We start from the raw sequence: 23,364 nt of genomic DNA on the forward strand, positions 1-23,364 counted from the left end.
TTACTAGATAAATTGGGCTTGAATGAACAAACGCTATCTCTACTAGCAAAAAAACTTGAAGGGTTAAGTCGGGGACAAAGTAATTGTTACGATGCTTTCAAAAAATAATATTCTTTGAATAGAGGACACACCAGTATAGAATCCACATAATCAAGTTACTAAATAACTGGAAAAACAACGTGCAGAAATGAGAAAAGCATGAAAGTGTCCATTTCAATTCAGAAGTCTTAGCCATAAAGGGCACATAACTGCACCTCGTTTTACAAACGGGTACATTTGCATCGTACAGACGACCAGTAAAGCTACACACTGCGGGATCTTAAGCGATTGTAATAAGTCTTATTTTGTTACAAAAATTTTGTCTTGTGTTGTCGACTGTACAAAGGACGGTGACATTCCCTGTGGTTTTAAATAAAAATAGAGTTAGTGGATCATTACTACTAATGATGTATTTGAATGTTTAGTAGGACTTTAGTAAGTATTTGCTTGTTTAATAGCGAGGTCTCGTTTAGTATGAACAGCGTCACATTAGCAATTCGTACGTATTGAAACTAACAAGGATGTCCACTTAACTTGTTGTCAGCATAAAAATTACTTTGAAGTGTTTTTTCCGATAAATTATTCGGTTGAATAATAATCCTGCAATACCATGTAAAATAGTTTAGTCATCTTATTTTTGTTATTTATTTATTTGTTTATTGGTTTGATCACCAACAAAATGGAAAAGGTAGTAAATAAATTAAATATAATATTAAAACAATTTATTAATTTAAATTCAGCTTCAAAATGTAAACTTACAAAATATACCTAATACAGAATTGAGGTCGATATTATTTGGCATACAATTTTATCGATTATTCGATTATTGAGTTCTTCGTGGTCGATTTCTATTTGAAATCTTATTTAAAGTTTTTCTGATATTGGCACTCGTTTTGATAATAAACGTAGTTAGGTCGCAGTTTACATGTTTTACATAAAAATAATTGCAAATGCAAGTTCTATAAATAATAACTTAATAATTAGGGTGGCAGTACATTCTGTATGTTGGAAAGATTTATTTACAACAGCTTTATCATAAGCGTTTATACAATTACAATATAAATACTATGCCAGAAGGCGAAAATAATAATAATAACAAAACAAAATCAGTCATGTGTAGGGTATAAACACCTAAATAATATTTTGTTATGTATTTATTTTTATAAATTGTGTAACGTTACCATAAAATTCTGGAAATTTACTGTCAAATAGGTATTACGTCTATTCAACTTTAAACGTTATATGAAATGTTTTTATACTCTAATAGATTTATAGATATAAAACATCAACTACTGTTTATTTTACTCTTAAATTTTAAACCAAAACAGCTCATATACCTATGAGATCATTGGCACATAGTTATCAATTTGGCATGTAAATAATACTGTTAATCCGACACTTACAGAGACGTGACTATTAACAGTTCTAATTTAATAATTAACTCACAACAACGTTAGCCCTATGAGATATGAGATTTATTTACATTCACCATTTTCACTTGTCACAAAGTTGAGATTGGTAGTTCACTAGCTCACTGGTTAGTCCACTAGCTCACTGGTTAGTTCACTAGCTCACTCGTTAGTTCACTGTTGTCTATGCCTACACATCGCTGGGGGGCGAGGAGGCGGGGTCCGGGCGCTAGTGAAGCTGACTCTTGGTGCTAAACCCGTAGTGCAGGTACGGGGAGCCCGTCCCGTCCCGCTGGTTGCCCGGTGTCCCGCCGCTGCCAGCGCCACTGGGACATTTCAAAGCAGAACGCAGCTCTGAAGCCATTTCAGAACATAGAGACGCCTGGAATCGGAAAACGCTGTTGGTCGTTGTGTTAACAGCTCGTGCTATGCCCGATACGGGTTGTAAAAGTTGTTTAGTGTCTCGTTAGCTGGCACGTGTTAACGGTTTACAACAAAAGACTGTCTAGGTTTGGGATTTGAAATTGGAAGTTCCAACTAGGTAATAAGGGATCGAAATGTGTGGGCACTTATTACTTTATTATTTTAGGCTAAAGTGTTTCTCACTTTCCAATTCCGCTACGCACAAACTTTAAGTTCTTGTATTTAATAAATGAGTTCGAATCGAGTCTCGACTTCGATAAATACGAAACATTACAAATCAAACCAAAAATGTATCAATGTAAATTAAACTTTACCTCTTCCTTCTGTAATCGAATCCATTTGCAGCAGAAAAAGAAAATCATTTTAATACAAGCTAATTTTAAATACTACTTTTATCTACCAAAAGGTGTAAAGACTAGCAAGACACATTTCACTAAAGTGATAGGGTGAGTTTACCAGTGTCATGGCCAAAGTGAAGCTCAGAGAAAAGAAGGTTCAGTTAAATTGCCTGTCAATTAAAGAGCTCCAATTTCGTCTTGGAATAAAGGGATTACATTTTATTTATTTTAATTACTAGTTTAAGAAATAAGCACCTGTAATCTAAACGAAAAGTGGGCGTAAATTCGATAGATGAAGACTAAGTAACCGGACCTTCTTTGTGTATCGTTCTCACTCAATCGGCTATAGTGTTTTGTGGTAGCATTATAGATCCTAAAAGAGAGAAATTCCTACTCACACAGTGATCTACGAAAAAACAAAATTGTTACCTATTTCAAAAGTAAACCTAGAACAAACGAAAAATCAATTAAATAACACAATCGAAACAAAATACCTACGGACGCCAACATAAAATAAAATCATTTTCCACAATTGATTTTTCACTTTATAACAAAGACGTAAAATTCAAAATCCAGTGTGGAAAGTCATTATACATAATTATAGGTAGGTTGACCTGCTGGCGTTTGTACAATACAAAGAAAAACACTGAAGTTGGATTGGAGTGAAACAATAATCCGAATACCTTTACAATTACAATGCCAAATGGATTGTGAATTAACATTTCTCTGAAACTCAGAAGTAATTGGAAGAATTAAATATTAATTGTCAGGTGTATTTGGTTACGATTACGAGTTTGCTTTAAATTCGTAGGCACCATTCGTAGGCAATTAATTCTTGAAATACAATTCCAAATTGTTCATTTGTACGTTTCAGCCGAAACACGTTACTGCTGGTCAAAGGCCTATTCCAAATACTTGTTTTAATTTTGCGCTATACAAGTTGACTATGTGTGTACTTGTAATACTTACACGGTTATTTTAAGCCCGAACAAATAATTAAGAAAGTTAATTCGTACGTTTGTAAGGATTCAATTAACCTTCTGCAAAAGTGTCACCTCCAAGGGTAACCTTTGACTAATTGCTTTTAATTAAAACCTTTGAATTAGATAAAAGTATGTTACAATTAAGTTTCATTTGTTCAAGCCGACGACAGAAGTCGTCTATTTATTTTAGGTACTAGAAAAAGCTCTTAAACGTTACCTGTAAAAGTAAGTAGTTTTAAATGCAAAAAGAAACTGTAAATTGAACCTTACACTTAGGTATAGTTTCATTTTTAGTACCAGTGTTTTGCAATCAAAATTCTTATAACACTTCATTAAAGCGGGATTCGATGAGACAAGTCCTGAATGTTAAACGTGACCTTGTTTGACTTCCAGACAGCTGTTACTTAGCAGAATAAGTTTCATATTATACAACCGCTTCATTAAATTTTGTTTTGACCCGTGGTTTTGGCACTTTAGTGTCGTTTTGTTAATAGTATATAGTTATAGTTATGTAAATAATTCTTCTTATTTTTGTAATACGTGAATGTTGTACCAATAACCACCAATAACCAAGTAAATATCTTGAAACCCAATCCCGTTATCTACCCATACAATTGAACATTATGTTCAGAGCTAATACTTCCGAATAACATTAGTATCGGATGGTCCCGAGGAGTAGGAACGTAGTATTAAACGTTATTATTACGACTATCGGAACGTTACCGACTATTGGGGCATTAAAGGAACATCTAGCAACAGAAATGTAGCTAGAATTGTCCTTTTAATACAACGTTTAGATATAGGTAAATAGACGACGAGTTACATTTGACTAAAGTTATTAAAAATTAAACACCAAATTAAAAACTGTTTCGTTTCTATTAATGTTAGTGAAATCACCTTTTAACATCAAATCACAGTCGAAGTATTATTGGCTAAAACTGTGATTTTAAATTTTATGAAGACGAACTGTTTTTATACCTAAAGCGATTACGAATTTGCCTATGACTAAGCATTTTATTCCCGCGATATCTTTGTCATCAAAAACATCGAGAACATTCGCCCCCAGGACAATTCGCCCACGCTCATCCCACGCCGTCTAGATGTACCAGCGGATGCTGCCAATCTTTTACTTATTCATTGCTAACGGTGTTCTGGGATTGATGAAAATTACGATCCTATTGACGCAAAGGAAGTTCTGGGATACTGTCAAAGCAATCAATGGAAACCCGCACGGGATAAAGAAACAGATGCTTTCAAACATTTCGAATTTCGGCGAGCCGTATCGCTGCAAACTAGACATTTTTCTCGACTTAATATTGCATCAGTTTGCGAAGCAGTGCAATTTCGTGCTAGGATCACTGAGTGCTGAATAATTGAGATTCAAGTCCATCGAAGCAGTTCTCGTAAAAATCCTCTATGAATTAAGTATGAGTAGTCCCTTTGGACTATTTACTAAGATTTAATCTTGAAAATTACGAAAATTCTAGTCTAGAAAAATGGGTGGGCGAAATGCTTTAAGACAGTTTAAAAATTAAAGCGATGTCTCATAATAAAATACAATGTTTCATGATCAATTATAAAATGACAAATAAACATGTAGCTTTTTAAAAATTAATACAATGATTGAACTAATCGGGATATTTATTTAACTTGATATTATTGTATCAATCAAAATTTTAAAGTTCGGTAGTTCACTGCGTTATATCTCCCGCTTTTATCATCCAGTGGATGCTGACATTTATTTTTAGAGTTACTTAAAATAAGGAGGAAGTTTTATAGTTGCCTCTAGTATCTTTTTTCGTCTTACGTTATTTTGACCCCATATAGGTACAACCGAAAGTTTATGGAAAAAAATGTGTAAATACCGCCATCAAGCCCTGTTCCACATTGCAAGAACTCACCCGTTCATCCACAGCAACTTTGCGAGACTTCCACACGAACTCGCAGACAGCGATGACGCACGCGACGCCCATGCCGCCCATCAACACCACGAAAACACCACCCACGTTGCCCAGCCCGAGCTCGTTGGCCGTCGATGAGGACTTCGATGTATCGTCCTGGTCGAAGATACCACCAGTTTAGTAGGATTTATGGGCACATAGTACGCAGAACTGGCGGCCGATGGAGCAGCAAGGTTCTGGAATAAAAGTCGCGTACCGGAAAACGCAGCGTGGGACGTCCATCTACAAGGTTGACGTTGACCGTCGAAGAGGACTTCGATGTATCGTACTGGTCGAAAATACCACCAGTTATAGGACTTAGGCTTACTAGGACTTTGAACCGTAACGTTATAATGGTAAAGCTTAAAATATAGTGGTAGTAATAGTGGAGAGCGGTGAGTGACGCATGTGACGTTGCCCAGGCTGAGCTCGTTGTTGTCCTGGTGGTGGAACATGGGTACCACCTGTTAACTAGGATTTTGAACCTTTGAATGCCTTCTTAAAAATAAATTATAAAAGTTACTTTATTAATAGCTAAATCTGAATGAAAATATCGTGATAGAATAAGAAAAAAAGGGACATACAACGGTAAGTGGTTCCACAACAGTCATAACGGTAAATCGGAGCCAATTTACCGAATATGACATAACATCGCGAACCGTGATTGTACCCTTTCAAAACTGCTCAGCGCATAAATAGGCCTATTCAAAGATCCTCAAACTGATTCTCGATTGTTCCCCTAAACCCTTTAGCGTTTGTTTTGATCTGATATAAAATAGAAAGGACAAAGCTATTATATTTGTGATCTTTGATCCGACCGGACTTTTGCGGAGTAGGTATCAGCTAAAATTTCCACTTATTTCAGAATTTCGCTCCGAGCTATCTACGATCTAAATGGTATCACGTTTTCGATTGTTTGAGCTTTCATCGGTTGTGAAAAACCTTCAAAAACCCATAACAATATTTTACTTTATGGTAAATATTTCGTATCTCATCCCAAATTCAATATATTTTGGAGTGGGGTGATGTAATGCTGACGAGAATATTTCGCTTACTCTACAAGACCCTCCACCACGCTTTTCTTTCCACCATTTCGTCTTCAGGATGTGCAATTTTCCTTCTTCTTGCAATTTTAAAACTGCTCCACTTATAGCCGTGCGGTAGGGTGAATCTAAAACAAGGAAAACATTTTTTCACATTGAAGCGGCCTTAGAAACTCAGATACGGGTATAATGTATTTAAAATGAACGGAATTCTTTTGAAAGCAGCCGTAAAAACCAGGAAAAATATTTAGCTAAAAGAAGTAGACTAAACAAGGAACTAATCCGTATATTTTTTCTTACTTGGAGGCATGGCGATTCCATATCCCTTTGAGTCGAGCATACCACCAACTTGCGTCAGGTCGCAGTTCCTTTCCACCACGTACTCTATTGTTGTAGACTCCATCAGGTATGCGTAGGATCCCTTTCCTCTCATCACTCTTTCTTCTCCTTCCTTGTTACTGCTTGTGAAAACGGATGGCCGGGCCGACTCCATGAAAGACCACATGCGTTGGTATGTAGAGAAGTTTGAGTCCTAATTGAAATAATGGTAAACTTGTAATTTCAGTTTCGTGTTTGGTTTCGACTCACGTAGACTAACATAAATAATGAGAAGTTTTCTTTTCAATAAGGCTGTATTTTCATTACAGTTCAATGACTTGGCAAAAAGCAATATTACTTTTTCATCAATACCTAATATTCTTCATCACGTACGATAGCATTCACCCATTTCAACGAAAAAGAAATAAAACAGCCAATAAATATACAACAACAAAAGACACATCGATGTGAAATTGAATAGCGGGAAAACAAAGATATTTTAGGGTCCATAATAAAAATAAGCACATCGGAATTACGGAATAGTAGTGCCTTCTCGTCCCTGTCTATCGCAGTGACAAATCTCACAGACAGCTTACTTCCAGAGTGCCCTAGATCCCCTGTCGACGATTACCCGAAAAATGACCACTTGATTTAGTAGAAAACCTATAAAGGCGGGAATCGACTTACGCTGATATAGTGAGAAATAAGAAATGTCTCATGGAACTAATAGCAGGTCTTCGCAGATGAAAATATTTTCGTCTTTTCCGATAATAAAGTTGCGGGATCCGTGAAATCTATTTTCATTACTTTGAAAGATACAGGAAATAAATCTTTTCTCATATTTATAACCTTGAGAGAACGTAGGAAATACAATATATTTTCTGATATACGAGAAACCTTACCAAATTGACAAAGTTCGTGTAAATTTTCGCGAAAGATCGCGCAGCGGTTGATTGTTCCAAATATTATCTTAGCTAATTAATTCACCGAGACGTTTATAAAGAACAAAAGTGGGCGCATTAACATCGCGAACCTTGGAATATTAATGAGTGCACTCACCCTGAAGAAAGCAGCCGTGGAGCCCCCTTTCAGAGCGCCGTATTTGATCTTGGTTTGTTTGGCCAGGTCCTCCGCGCTTTCGATGGGGGAGTCCATTCTCTCGACTGTGAGGAACGCCGCCAAGTTGGCGGTGTACGACGAGATCATTATCAGGGTGAAAAACCACCACATTCCAGCTACCATTCTTGTTGAAACAGCCCTGGTTTATTAATAATAGACGTTAATATACACGTTAAGCTTAGATGTAAAATATTAACTAGAATTACCTAGTCTATTATTATTCGAATTCTTTGTAAAATTTTAGTCTGAAATACTTAGATTTAATTAAGAAGATAAAATAATCTGTGTTTTAATGAAGTATCTTCTAATAAATTATCATTTATGATACCTCGTGAGATAAAAATAATACTAGGCCTATAGTATGAATAAGTTTTGCAGACTCGTTGCGTAAAAATGTTGTTCCTATAAAAACTAATCGGTGTTGAGCCTAATTTGTACTAATTATGCTTACAGTAAAAATATACTAAACTGTACGAGTTGTGTAATGCAAAACCAATATCGATATTAAACACTATACTAATAATATTCAAACTTTGATGCAGCAAGCTATGGATACTACACAAGCACGAAGTTTTAACGGTGCAATAATTATTGGAAACATTACCCGAGCCAGTTGTTTAATTAGCAACTAAATTACAAAGTGTTTAGCGAACTATAGTGGGAAACAAAGCTAGTTTAAATTGCCGACACGTCTCTATTTAAATTGGCCGCTCTAGGCGACTACCGATGCTTGAAATTCACAAAGGGCTGTGGTCGCTTTGAAACTAATTAGTAAAGGGAGTTCTTCACCGACTGCAACTGAAAGCTACATTTCCGCTCCGTGGATGGACTAAACAGATTTGCAAATCCGTTCCTTCAATTACACTTCTGTCGCAGATTCAATTAGTCGAGTTTCGTTTGGCCGAACCGAATTATTACCGCGTTGGAATTGTAGCCATCGGTTGGAGTTTAGCGAGTGGAACTTACTTCGGTGCGATATCCGAACCTTGCTGCATCAAGGATCCGATAGTGAACCACAGCGAGTTCAACAGAGTGAACTGATTCTCCAGCACCGGCGGCTCGTCTAGACAGTTCCTTGGGGTGTCCCACTCGTACGGACTGAACCTGCGCCCAAATACGCCCCGTCATTTACTGACTACTACTCAGAATCATCCAGCAGCGAACCGAGTGCGAATGAAGACAATTTGAATAAACCATCAACTCAATCGACAGATCTGATCCGGCAGGAAGGCTAAGATCCAATTTCGTGCTCACTTTGTGTCAAAGGGGACACTTTTTAGAGTTACGACATCAAAAGATGCCTGCGGAAACTTAAGCAACGTAATATAAGTTGACGAATAACCATATCAGGTAGCGGGATTCGGGATGGTTATTCGATTTGGGATGGAAGTTGCACCACAAAAGGCTAGTTTGCAACGGAATTCGCCGCCGGTTACGCTGATGGACGATTCGCTGAACCCCTTGGAACGAAATAGCTCCTCATGTAAACTTCGCTGAGGTCACTAGAGAAGCCAAATTGAAAATGAGCATTTTCAATAAAGCTTCCATAATAGGGGTCTTATAACTTTTCTTACTTGGGCAAGAAATCACAGCTCTGCTGCATGAGAGATCCGATGGCAAACCATAAACAGTTGGCGAGAGAGAAAATGTTTTCCAATTTCTCGCCTTCGGGTGAGTGTGTTTGATGCCACTCGTACGGAGTAAACCTAGTGGATTAATGTGTATTGCTTCTAAAATGGTTAGAGTACGGTGATTAAAACTATTGCTGTTTCGGTAGTTGCATACTTATTCATTCTAGAATGGTTAATCTTATATTTGGTACTTTGGGACTTAAAATTTTAGATTTAAACTAATAATTGAATAAATATGCAACTGTTGAATTAATACACTCCTGTATAGTTAAGAAATACATAAATGTTTCTAGTTTTAAAACAGTAGTTATCAATAAGTTTTTGCAATTCTCGAAAGCGAGTAATATTTCTAAAACTACACTATTGAATTAAAGACATCTTACTTCATTCATAAACTTAACTTTTTTGTCCATTTCAATTACCTAGTCATCAAAGTTGTTCTGGTATTCCAATTAAAACTAACAACATTTATCAAAAAGTTATCAGTCTGAGTAAAGATTTCACAAGATACTTCAGTAAGAATATCACGCTTTCGAGTCACAAGAACACTCACTAACCTGGCCAGTATGAAAAGCAAAACGGAGACTCCCAAGTAAGCAGTAGCCATGTAGATCCAAACGTCGAGCGAGAGGGGCGAGAGAAACGAGAACAAGTTCGGCGGTTGCTTAATAGGCTTGCGGTACAGCACCGAGATGCCAAGATTCATGAAGGGCATCGTGAAATCGACCACTTGCTCCCTGTTGCGGAATTTAGGGGAAGTTAATTACATAATTTCGCAGTTAACAATGATGGCTTCCAAATTTTGTGCGCTGGATGAATACAAAAATGAATTGCAAAACAAAAACGATTCCGTCACTCTGATCCCTTTTTGTTTTGGTTGTCTAACCGTCTATTGTGTTTCAATTTACCTTTTCGAGGAAAATGTTTATGGCTTTAAGCGTACCTTTTCTAGTATCACTCAGAATGTTAAATGCTCGAAAAACGATTTTCAAAAGCTTTGGTTACGAGTTGCGGAAAGGCAAAAATATTTCATAAGTAAAATGGTCGCAACCCGCAAACATTTTGGTTCAAATACACTGAACAAACCTTCATGTGTGCAAAATATTTTTCTTATCTCTTTTTTTCGAATCTCCGTTATATTCGAGTTTAAATTGAACTGTTATAAAGTTCATTTGCTAAATTCATTAATCTTTGATATTGAAGCTGAATGCAATATGCTTCGCGATATTCAGGAAATATTTTCAGCAAATCAAATACCATAAAATATAATTCATTTGACTGCATATCATTTCAATTCGTGTGTCTCATTATTATCAACGATATTAATTAATACTTAGTTGATCGAATCTAATCTCCTTAAAAATAACTCTAAATTTTATAATGATGTCATTAAAGTGTCGACAGATTAGAGTGGATATTATCAAAATTTAGAATATTTACCTGTCGTAAGTGATGGTGAGGTCAGCGATAGCAACATCGGCCCTTTGTTCCAACAGCTCCCTTATCATGCCGTCCCACTCTTTGGTCTCTCGGTTGTAGGAGCCGTATCGACCGTCAGGCGCCAACTTGAATGTATAATTGAATCCCAGAATTTTAGATATCTCGTGAATGAGATCAATGGCGTAGCCCTCGAACTGTGCGTTTCCAGTCAGCTTCTCGCTTGCCTCTTTTCTCATACAGTACGGCGCACTCTAGGGAATTACCGATACAGATTTACATAAGTTAAAAAGGTGTTGGGCTAAACCTACACAAGTTCATTCTGTATTAAAAAGACTAAGTATGTACCCGTGATGTTAAGCTACCGTGTGAACATTATTCTCCATGGAAATCAATTGTAGTCCTTTTTATATGGCTTTAAAAATTTTTAATAAAATACCGAAACACATAAAATTGGAAAATAAACTAAGACCGTTTAGTAATAAACTTCAAGTTTATTTGATCTCAAACTGCTTCTACTCACTTGATGAATTTTTTAGTTATCGCGACAATAATAATCTTTGAGATAGATTTGGATGACGTCTGTAATTTACAAATCACATATACCTCTAGGAGGTAGCAATGTAACATTTTTTAACATCTGTACCTACTACACTTTATTGTTGGAACTCCTGTAACATTGTGAAGTGAATAAAATGAATATGAATATGAATATATATTTAATGTAAGCTAGTCTACATAAATCCCCTGCTTGCACAAAACACTCATATATTCGTTTCTTCATGTAAGATACGCTAATTTCGCCTTTGTGAGGCGCTAGAGAGCAGTAAAATGTTTCCGGAGGATTAATGTAGATACACTTGGAAGTTGTTTATAGCTTACCAAAATTGTCGTTACAATAAGGGTCTTATTCTGAAGTATCTCCACTATTTGCTTTTGATTTTCTCCGTATGACCTTGTGTAGTTCACGCCTTCTGATGAGTTCCAAGTGCCTGCTTTCTGTAGACCGTCCCTTGTCAGTTCAATTATATCCAAAGTGAAGTCGCTTCTGAACCCTTGGTGGTCGAACTTTATAACTCCAGTTAAGCCTTTCATTTCCACCTGTTCGTAGAAATAAAGGAGACGAGTGAGGTATTTGGAGTTTGCAAACTAAGTAAGCAATGCGCGACGCTTAACTCATCGTGTTTTGTAACACGCGGGAAAATTAATTCAGGGAACATTAGCAGTAATGTAGGAGACGAGGAATACAAAGGCTTTAAGTTCGTAACAGCCGTAACTGTTAATCCGACAGCTCACTCATGTTCCTGCAGTTAATCCTGCTGCATTAAACAACGCAAATGTAACTTCGCTAATTTAAGCGAATTTCTCGTCTTTATTAACGACAATTTAACATAATTTCACTATTAATTCTGTTGATAATGCTGACAATTTATTCCCTATATCAATACCTGATACTGAAATGTAATCAATGAACCCGTTACATTTTAAACATACATAGCATTGAATCAGTAATTTGTTAGTATTATTGTTTACATATACCAATGAAACCACAATGAGCCACAAATCTGCTGAACTTCCATTCATTAAAATTCAGCGGTAAAGTTTATTCCTATTTACGTTTAGATGTAATCCCTTTTTGTTTCAAAATACATGTTACGTGATAATATTCGTCTCCTGGGACTATGATACACGACTTTGTGAAAGTTCTACTTACGATTTTCATGTAATTGATGAGACTATACCCATGGGGCCACGTGTCTTCAGCCTCGCACGAGAGGGGTCTCACATCGATTTGTTGCGACGTATCGAGATCGTGCAGAGCCTTCGCGAACAAATGTACTGCATCATACATGAGAGCCGTTTCTGTCTGTTGGGAGACAAAAGATAAAATACAGAACATTCCTACGAACGACGCAAATTTAATAGCAGCACATATCACGCTAAAGCTACTAAAGAAAGCGAATACAGTACCACTACATCGCAAAACTAACCTTTATAAATGTCATATTTTCCTGCAAGCAAACATAAAACAACAGCGTTAGTAAATTAAACGGGCAAGTAATGTTCTAGTAAGTAACGTTCTAAGAGCGTCATTTGTTTGTAATTAAAAGTACCTTGGCTGAAGTGTGTCCCAGTTGTAGTTTACGGCCCTTCCTAGCCTCGTCATAAACCCAGTCCCGTATTACTCTTTGAACGTCAGCTCGCTCAGGATCGAGTAATCTCAACGCAGTTATATTCGTGCCGCCGTATTTGAACTCCTCCAAGTCTACACTGTGAAGATCCTGGCCAAATATCAAATGCTAATATCATTTTCTATATTAAAGCGAGCGCGTAATTTAGGGTTAGGTCGTCTTGTATAATATCATGTTGTATAAACAGCACCCTTGTGAGGTACGGAGCCAGATGGAGCAAAATAATTATTTTTGTAAGAGGGTAGCCATTCGTCTTACGACAATAGACGGGGCGACCAAGATTACTTTGTCCTTGCCAGATTTCATCAAGGTTATAATATAATTTACACAAACGACATTTGTGATAGCATCAACTTACCAGGGAGGTGATAAGGTAGCTATGGTAATCGGACATCATACCAATCTGTTGCGCTTGCTGGAGAACGTCTCTGATCCTTTCCGTCGCGCAATCGAGCACAATATGTGATTCCGCTGAATTTTTTATTTGTTTCAGAAGTGGCCTGCGAGGAAAATTTCACCTTAGTGGGTACGGAATAAGGTTGGTTTTGAGGTTGTGAAATGTGAGCGTTCAGACCTGTAATCATGTGAATCCGGCAACTGCCTGACAGCCACAGGTAATTCGGAAGGCCCGTGGGCTTTGAGTAGCTCCTGAAGCCGAACCAAACCGTCGCTGTTCTCGTAAACTATGGTAAACGATTTCCATCCCCATGCTCTTACGAGGTCCACGTAGGCCTATAAAACATTATTGTATGAGCCTTCATGTAACAATATAGGTGAGGGATATGGCCTATAACACAGATTTTACGATGTTTATCGTAAAAAGTAAGGTTCGAATGGATGTTAACATTCGGAGAAGTCATGCGTGATCATAATGAAAAGAACCTATTTATAGGATCATTTAGCTTCATCTGTCTCAGTATTAGTCTCTCTGTTGTTAAACGAATATTAAATAACTACAATTTGACTCACAACTATTTTTTTGCTGAGCTGTAACTTACGCTTACATAAGAATAGACTTTGCATATCAAAGAGCTAGTCTAATCTTGAGGCGAGAAAACCTCCAACTCCAATTTCGTACTACATTTGGTTTGATATATTAAGTTTATGCTTTGGAACCTAGCTCAACGTAACATTTCTATTTAGGCATTCAGCAGACACAACAGCTGTCACTGTGCTGAGCTGGGCGGGATACGGATAAAGGTTGACAAGCCGGATTCCCGGCGTGGTTAGCCCATCTGGTATCTGAAGTGGGGCATACATATTGTACTATTCGTAGAACGACCTTGTCTCCATTTTGGTAAATTGCAAACTTGAACCTACAAGGCTAATATACCTACTCGTAATATACAGTACATATTTCACTATTCCTTTGAAATATTGTGTCATCTTTTCTTCTTTGAATTCTGACTCAGCGCGGCGTTTTGTCGCATCTTTCTTTGATAGACCAATTCAATGAGTACATGTATCTCTGAGTTAGCTAATCATGGCGACAGTTTTAAATTAAGACTATTAACAAACTCACCCGACTTAACGCTGCAGGGTGTGGATAGAGGTTGACCAGACAAGATTCTCTCCTCGTCCTGTAGTCCCACCTGGTCTCCAAGTGGGGCAGTTCCATGGTGTCGCAGATGGACTGGACGTGAGCAGCAGCTGGCGCTGATTGTGGGCCAAATATGGCTGCGACTCCACTCCGTAGGAGGTGGCACACTGGTGTAGACAGATAGATAGTATTTTACAAATCACATGACAATTATTATAAAACTAACTGATTTGGAATTTATTTGATATCTGAAAATTGGTTTTCATTGTGTTAAGTTGTAAGACCCGTACCATTGACAACAGAGTTAACTATCCATTGCCTGTCATTGTCGTCTCGTTCTATTGCAAAGAATCACCATTTGATGAGAGCGAGAGCAAAAACGGAAATGGATAGTTAATAGTGTGGCCGTGTGTACATATTATTTTAGGATGTTAATGATTAAATTATACGTAAAATTTTTATATTCAATCAGGGTTCTGTTTCAGTTGAAAAAAATGCAGTGGTGCAAAAAATATTTAAATCCCTCTGGAGTGGATAAACGCTCAAAATAATACCCACTATAACGTTCCAGTAGGCGAAAGTTCACGTTTAGGTACTTTATTTCAGACCCTGAATATAACGCCTACTGAATATTGCCTAAACATAACAAACACAAGGCAAAAATCAAGTCGCCTGAATCCTATTCCTGACACTCGTCATAAAACAGTCGTACAAACCTCTTTTGGAAGCATGGAAGCTGTCTTGCGGCGATATGGTTTCCACTTGGGCTAGCAATTTGGCCCTGGGCAGCACTGCCCGGTCGGCATTCACCCTCTCAACCGCATAACGGAAGGCCACCTCTTGTTTGTCATCTTCAGGATGAAATAACCCACCTACAATGGAAGCTTGTAAGTCAATTGACCTTAAAGTAAAGCTAAGGTCGCATACATCCTACACAATATTGAATTTTCTGAAGAGGTTCCTTATCGGTAAATGTGATACCAAAGAGCAAATGCTCAGTCAAATTAATAACACCAAAGTCAAACAACCTTGAATTGGTTCTTTTTATTTCATTTTGTGTTCATATCAGACGTATCAATCCTGGGTGAGTGCAAGTGATTTTATTCTGATCACTCATTTCATTTCCCGTTCATTTCTGTCTTCTATCATCATCATCATCATCATGATCATGAAATGAAATAAATCACTAGCACTTGTTTTATTTGGTGTCTGAGTCAATAGGCGTAGGTACAAATTGTCGTCTGGTTTTTTAAAGCACGATTGAAGTTGAAAAAATCTTTACCAACGCGGTTGAATTTCATAAAATTGTCTGATCATCTAATGTAATTAATACGGTTGATTAATTTGAAACAGTTATTGGATAATTATGTTACGAGTAGGATAGCTCTTGACGTTAAAATATTTGTTACTGAAACATGTAGGTAGTGTAAATAAATCTCGGTCGATCGGTAAAACATATTTAGGTAAATCTATTCAATAATACTGCCCTGAGGCTTTAGCTGTTAATTAATCTTTCTTTATTAACATTCACGCGATAAGGAACCCTCATAAAATACAATTAGTTCAAATTGACAAATAATAGCTTCTCTCTGAAATTTAAAGCACTGATTTAAGCAGACTGTGTATAACTAATCAAATTAACATCAAAAGATCGTTAAGGTATCGAGCCCTGGTTCGCAGTTAAATTGTATTGGGGTCATTATTCGAATATTGAATATTGAAATAGTATCCACTGCTTAGTTTAACTTTAACAGGTAGGGAACAGGCCTAGGATACTTTAAAAGGTATTAGAGACAGTTAGGGCGTATTGGGTTTTATGTCAGGGACTTCTTAAAATACAGTTGTGTTGAATGTTAAATGTTGGATGAAAACATCAGACAATACATGTTGACAATAATAAATTTAATATGCACCTTCAGTCTAAAGCTCTAAACTAAGCATTCAAACGCGAATTGTAAGCGGGCTAAAGTGAAATAGTCCCAACCCAATAACTTTATAGACTGATCATGCGCACATAAAATAACGTCAGTGCCAAAAAACTTCTTGGTTTAGTTATTGCAATACTTACCTATTCTTATGGTGTCGGGTAGAGCGGAAAGATGGCCGAAAAATAAAATGAGGAAAACCGCTTTTGCCCCTCTCATTCTGAAACAACGGACAAACTTTTACAATATCCAAACTCTAGTGAAATCACTGACACAGTTGTTTCGCCATAAGCAAACATTTTGGGGGAAAGAGTGGTGATATTTCACTTTATGTTGTAGAAATAGCACATTTGGATCTATAACTTGAAAATAATTTTGTAAATATAACTTTTAAATGTTTATAGACTGAGCAGACAACAATTGATTTTTTTTCAAGTATTTTGAGTTGTTTTGAATGAATTTAACGATCGAACGAAATCACAGTGAATTTTTTTATATTTTGAGGGTAACAGTGTCGTTTGTAGTAAATGGGTCAGCATAGGTTTATTATTTATTATTATTTATTTTTATTTTATTTATTAGGACAACCAACAAGACAAACACGCATACATGAAATTACTATAACTAAAAGTGTTATAGTAATTTCATGTAAAAGTATTATAGGTATTTGGTTGGGTATAGCTACGTAGTAGAGACCTACTACGTAGCCATACCCTGTTATGTATTGTGTAAGTGTCTTGTGTAGTACCTACTAGGTACCATCCTACTTTACTGATGTTATTTCTTCGTCACATAAAAATGTATGAATAACTTTGTTTATTATTGGATAATCTTTTCGCACACGTAACGTAGTAAAATCGTTAATCTATTTTTATATTTATTCCCTTTATAGGGAAAGGGGTTCCTATTGATTAATAATTATCTCCCGGGACATTTTGTTGCCTTGAAGTTATTTTTATAGAAAACATCATCAAAATAATATCAATTAGCTGGACAAAAAGATTACATTTTTACTGGTCGAGAAAAACGATTGTAACATGTAATTACTGGCCATCAGGGTTACGTTAAATCATGAGTATTGTGATATGTATTGTAGTCGAAAACATATTGAGTTCAGATACAAAGAATTAGCAACTTTACGCAATTGTTTTTAAATATTGTTAAAGCTTTTAATTTTCCCTGAAAAACAAGACCAATTTATTGTTTCACGGTGGGACAAAATGATCCAGTATTTAAAGCAACAGACTAAATGTATCGGAACTGCCTTTTTCATTCGCGGTAAATCAATTCCGCTAGTGTATTCTCGCAATCAGTTCGATCGGTTCCCGATTTATGCCAAAGGTGGGTCCAATGGATCGTGAGTGTGAGTGAGTGACCTAAAACACCCACGTCCAAGTGGAGTGACTCTGCGTCCTTTAATGTGAAGAGGTTGCCAAATTCCACTCGGTCACTGCCCCAAATGTATTAAAAAGATAAATAAATGAATATCCTTCGACATTTTACACTGCGCCTCTAGTCCCAAACTAAGCAATTCTTGTAGGTATGGGTACTAGACAACGGATATAAAAATACTTAAATACTTGTTTTTTTTTGTAAATACACACTTAACTTATAACAATGAAAATTAAAAATTAAGATAGAATGAAGACAAATAATTGAAGCAACTGAACAATATGTAAATAAGGATACCATTTCTAGAGAAACGAGTGTTTTAATAATTAAAACAGAATTATTGAAGTAACTAAAAATATTTTAAAGAAACTAATTTCGTAAGAAACGAGTATCGAAAATGCTCATTTACTTCATTCACTTAATGGTAAGCAATTTACCATCAAGATTCTATTTAGTGTAATGTTTATGTATTTTACCGGTAATTACCTTAACCTACAATATTAAACGATGTTTATTTGGTAGAGGGAAAATGGTAACATATATTTCTGATGGATGATGTTAATTATAATAGGTACTTAATTGATCTTTTCCGATTCCAATTTATTGATAGATATCTGAAAAGCAGGGCGAGGTTATGTTTCCAGTTAAGGAATTTTATAATTTGTTGTCATGTTTTTGGCTACTTTCTAGCTTAGTTTATCTATTAATAAGGTGGTAATAAAAATATTCACTATGTCCCGATATCAATGTGTCTTTAAACATGTCTTTTTAATATTATATCCTATTCTACAGAGAACCTAAAGTGTTCCATATTTTATCGGTTGACACATCAATTGATACGTTATTGCTCAATATCGTTAGAAGCTTATTTATTATTACATTATTCTCGGAGGCATTCGAATTTTCGAAGGAATTCAAGTTTTTTGGAATATTAAATTCAAGAGCAATATTTATGTTCAGTGAAATATTGAATTTCATGTAGGTAGGCATAGATCAATAAAGCCTTGATAGATAGTAAGCGAACGAAAAGTGAGGCAACTTATAGTAAACCATTCAGAGGGCTGAGCTGAGTGTGAGTTTTCATCAAACGCGCTCACTAGTGAGCGTAGTGAGCGCGTCAAAAAATGACATTACATGTATGACGGATTGTACAGCGCCCCTAGCGGGAAACGTTCAAATTTTCATGCATTCACACTCAGCCCACTGGTCCACATGAAAATTGAAACTTTTTGTTTTATTAAATGTCTTATTAAATATCAAATAATAACATTTTATTACGATAAATGTTGATACAAACATCTGAATGTAAAAAAAATCGCCCTAATTAAAACGTCTTAACGTTTTGACAGTAATGACATATAGTCCAGTCATTATAGTAAGTTCACCTCGGAATTCGAGATACCCAGCTGTAAGTCTGTAAATACGTGTATATTGACACCCTAAAAGTTGTCTCAAAACCTACATATGGTAGGATGTAAGCAACTATTAAATTTCAAGGTCAACGGTCACAAAAATCGGTTTTTTGCGCTTTTTTTAGAAATATCTCATTTCCTGTGGGTTTTTTGCTATTTGTATTTATTATCAATATTGTAGAATACTAAATTCTCTACAAATTTTGTTTAAAAACTTTTTTTATACGGTGAACCGTTTTCGAGATAGAGGGCGGAGAGCGCGCGGTCACTGCATCACTTCAGGTCTACTTAAGCGGTTTAGATTTTTCATACAAAAGGATTTTCCCGCTAATTCCTGTGGGAATTTCGGGAATTCCTTGTTGTAACTAAGCTTTGAGTTTACTAAGGTACCTACATGCCAAATTTCAAGCGTCTAACTTCCGTTAAGCGTTTAGATTTTTCATACAAAAGGATTTTCCCGCTAATTCCTGTTCCCGTGGGAATAAAGTCAAAGTCAAAGTCAAAATTTCTTTATTTGTTTGGACTAATAAATAGTTCTTACAAATCGTCATTTTGCTCTTAAGGAGCCTCTACATGTCTCATAATCTTTTTACCCTACCAGCGCTTCGAGACCAACATTTGGCAAGCGCTGAGAAGAAGCGCCGCAACAAACTCAGTCACCACTGTCTGCCGGTTAATATAAATAAATAGAAATAGTAGTAGTAGGTACATTCGATTCAGGAGCAGTTCACTGAATTTACCATGCATTCTTGTATGGTGTATCTTATAAGAATGGGTATACAAGATTGCGTGGTATATTAAACAAGGTAGTGACGTGCTAATATCTAGACTTACATATTAAGATACTAGTAGAAATGACTCGCATACATAAATTTGAATAACTTGGATTGACCAGTCCCCGAAAGCAGCGCCTGTTCACAGACATGACGAGTGAACCAGCCATCGCTTCACTCGACCATATTAGAGGGAATGTAACGACCCGCCTCACTACGCCACCACCCCAGAGACATTTTAGTGAGAATGACAATTCCAAGTTACGCGGGAAAATCCTTTTGTATGAAAAATCTAAACGCTTAACGGAAGTTAGACGCTTGAAATTTGGCATGTAGGTACCTTAGTAAACTTAAAGCTTATTTACAACAAGTAATTACCGAAATTCCCACGGGAATTAGCGGGAAAATCCTTTTGTATGAAAAACCTAAACCGCTTAAGTTGACCTGAAGTGATGCAGTGACCGCGCGCTCTCCGCCCTCTATCTCAAAAACGGTTCACCGTATAAAAAAATTTTTTAAACAAAATTTGTAGAGAATTTAGTATTCTACAATATTGATAATAAATACAAATAGCAAAAAACCCATAGGAAATGAGATATTTCCAAAAAAAGCGCAAAAAACCGATTTTTGTGACCTTTGACCTTAAAATTTAATAGTTGCTTACACCCTACCATATGTAGGTTTTGAGACAACTTTTAGGGTGTCAATATACAAGTATTTACAGACTTACAGCTGGGTATCTCTAATTCCGAGATTCTTACCTAATTTAAGCTTAAATGACTGGACTAATACATAAGATTTGACAGTAATGACAATTTTGCCTCATTTTGACGAAGCGTTTGTTTCAGACTATCTATCTAGGCTTTAATGTAGGTAAGAAACAGACGACATCACGCTAAGCACTCTTGGGTCTTATATTGATAATAATAAGAGCGATTTCGCAATAATATTATGTGCTGTCGACTGTGTCTGTAACATTAGGTGAATCTTTTTTATAGTTCAAGGTCAACAGGATAGACGACACCACCAATCAATCGACATACTTTCTTATGAGTTGAAGAAGGTGTTCCCTAATAGATTTATTAATCGGAAATGATATCGTCACATTTCACTGACTTAGGTATTTGGTGAATTTGAAATCAAATAGAAATAGCATAAAAAGTAATTAAGTTTTCAGGGTTCGGAAAAGCTCTTTTACTTATGATTTTCCTTTGAAATACGAGTATTGGTTTATTTAATTGGTTCGTAAACAGAGTCAGATGGCAGAAAGGATTTTGAGAATTTATTCTTTGACGATGACTTTTAAAGAATAACAATTCACTTCATTAGAACATACATACTAAGTGTAAAATTTCGTTTAATTAGGCCTTGTATTTGTTGTTTTCAATTTGTTCTAATGGAACTATCATTTATATTAATGCCTGTTGGCTTAATCACTGATTGGACAGATCATAAAAAAGTATGTCAGATGGTTGTTGGTGTCTCATCTTGGTATTTAGCACCTAGCGAAAACCCGCTTCTGTTAACTAGGAGGCAAAACGTATAATAAAAAAATACGGATTTAGTTGTAGGTGCTATTAAGGTGCGTTAAAAAATGTAGGGGAGAGAGATATAGAGATCAATATTTTATCCTACTAATATTATAAATGCGAAAGTGTGGAATTCTGGATGTTTGTTACTCTTTCACGCAAAAACTACTGAACGGATTTTGATGAAACTTTACAGTATTATTTTTTATAACCCAGAATAACATATAGGCTATAATTTATGACGATCTGTGACAAACAAAATTTCACGCGGGTGAAACCGCGGACAAAAGCTATTAAGGATAATTTTGTCTCTATATGAAAACAACAAAAATTCTGCCTGACCAGGCCTGACCACTGTACTATTCTTCATTCATCCCATTTACGTAGAGTCGTGAGTTCAATTGTTATTGTTAGAAACAAGAGCTATCAGCTGAAACCTATGTACAGTCGCGGAATGAAAAGGTTCGTCACCTTAGTGTCGGTTTTCGCTTGCACTAGGTACTGTAAGAGTCAAACCTGCCAACATAACAGTGCAATAAAAACAGTGCTGCTAACATTTAAATAAATATGACGTTTGCTAACGAATAAGGTTTTGCTTGTTTATTTTTCTATCCCATCAGTGCAATGCAATAATGACATTGACCAATTGACAATAGTTTTTTTATTTAATAGAAATAATAATGGCAGGTTGAACCAACAAGAAGGTTTTAGTTTATCAATCATAATAATCTTCTTGACAAGATAAATCGTCAAACAACTTTGATCTGAATAATTTTGAACTTTACTGACGAACAGTTAAAGATTATTTTCTCTAACTCGAGATTATTCTGTAACATAGTTTCAAAAGGTAATATGTGCTCGCGATTCGTTGAAGGAATCAATTTGAAAACTGACGAACCTTTTCATTCCGCGACTGTACCTAATTTTGTTAAATATAAGGAAAATTGCTTTATGGCAACTTTCACAGAAAAAATAAGTAGGTAGGTACCTAGGTAGGTAGGTATTCTTTCATATGATAATATGATGTTATAGAATTACAAAAAACTTTTCCGTTATGTAAGTAATGACGTAAATACCGTTTAAATAATTATTTAAACGGTATTTACTTACTTATCGTAAGTATTCCAGAATTATAATTAATTTTCTATGTTTGATGTTACATCTCATTTACATAATTTCAGAATATTTAAAGATATACCTAATCAGTAAACTGGGTACTGAACAGCGTTAGTCAAATTGCTCCTAAAATAAATAACCGAAGATTGTTATAAATAAATAATAGACGAGTAAATTACTGCTTTTTATCATTAAAACTGAATGTAAAGTTACCCAACCTGCTAGGTATCGGCACTTCCACGCCGTCAGAAGCCTCTAAAAGCGGGCACAGGCATTAATCACTAATTAACTTGGCATTGCGTATACAAAACACAGTTCACATTCACTTGTCACGGCGTTCATTTTCCGCTGGCGTACGTTTGCGGTGCAATTAGTGGCGGGAGTGTGAAGTTGCTACATGTTTGGCGATTGTCTTTTGTTTGTTTTATGATGATAATCGTCACGTGCGTGGGATCGAGTGATTTGAGCGAGCGGGTATCGATTTGTGTTCGAGTTTCGGCGAGCGGGCCGGGTGCGAGCGGCCTCCCGCGCGGGCTGCGACGTCAGGCTGGCGGGACGAGCGCAGGGGTCTCAGCGCGCCTGCGCGCCGACACCCAGCCGGGTGGGTGACCATCCACTGGGATGATTTGTTTTGAATTTAATTTAATATTAGTTCAATACTTATTAAGTAACAGCTAGACTTTGATATTACATTAATTGAAAAAAGTACATAAGACTTTACTTATAGCTTAACAATACATTTATTAGGAGAACTTATTAAGTCATTTATTTAAATTTTAGACAGTACTTGTTAAAAAGTGCTACA

General features: G+C 36.2%; 1 protein-coding gene across 6 annotated transcripts; it reads right to left on the bottom strand.

Moving 5' to 3' along the window:
• Positions 1 to 746: 746 nt before the first annotated feature.
• LOC135076193 (glutamate receptor ionotropic, kainate 2) lies at positions 747 to 23,088 on the bottom strand. Of its 6 annotated transcripts, none has more exons than XM_063970671.1 (18): positions 22,778 to 23,088; positions 16,481 to 16,557; positions 15,129 to 15,284; positions 14,395 to 14,579; positions 13,447 to 13,604; positions 13,231 to 13,372; positions 12,795 to 12,962; positions 12,672 to 12,692; positions 12,395 to 12,547; positions 11,563 to 11,781; positions 10,684 to 10,934; positions 9,801 to 9,980; positions 8,579 to 8,716; positions 7,553 to 7,751; positions 6,476 to 6,707; positions 6,188 to 6,303; positions 5,094 to 5,249; positions 747 to 1,774 (listed from the first exon to the last, which is right to left on the bottom strand). In XM_063970671.1, exons 2-18 carry the CDS (start codon positions 16,554 to 16,556, stop codon positions 1,700 to 1,702), a joined length of 2,625 nt encoding a protein of 874 aa, XP_063826741.1. In that variant the 5' UTR covers position 16,557; positions 22,778 to 23,088; the 3' UTR covers positions 747 to 1,699. The 6 variants fall into 6 exon arrangements, with proteins under 6 accessions (XP_063826741.1, XP_063826737.1, XP_063826738.1 ...); XM_063970667.1 differs by having other exon boundaries at positions 747 to 1,830; XM_063970668.1 differs by lacking the exon at positions 8,579 to 8,716 and adding an exon at positions 9,187 to 9,318 and having other exon boundaries at positions 747 to 1,830.
• Between the last annotated feature and the right edge of the window lie 276 nt (positions 23,089 to 23,364).

This window comes from Ostrinia nubilalis, chromosome 11 (genome assembly GCF_963855985.1).
Source record: "Ostrinia nubilalis chromosome 11, ilOstNubi1.1, whole genome shotgun sequence".
NCBI classification, from domain to species: domain Eukaryota; kingdom Metazoa; phylum Arthropoda; class Insecta; order Lepidoptera; family Crambidae; genus Ostrinia; species Ostrinia nubilalis.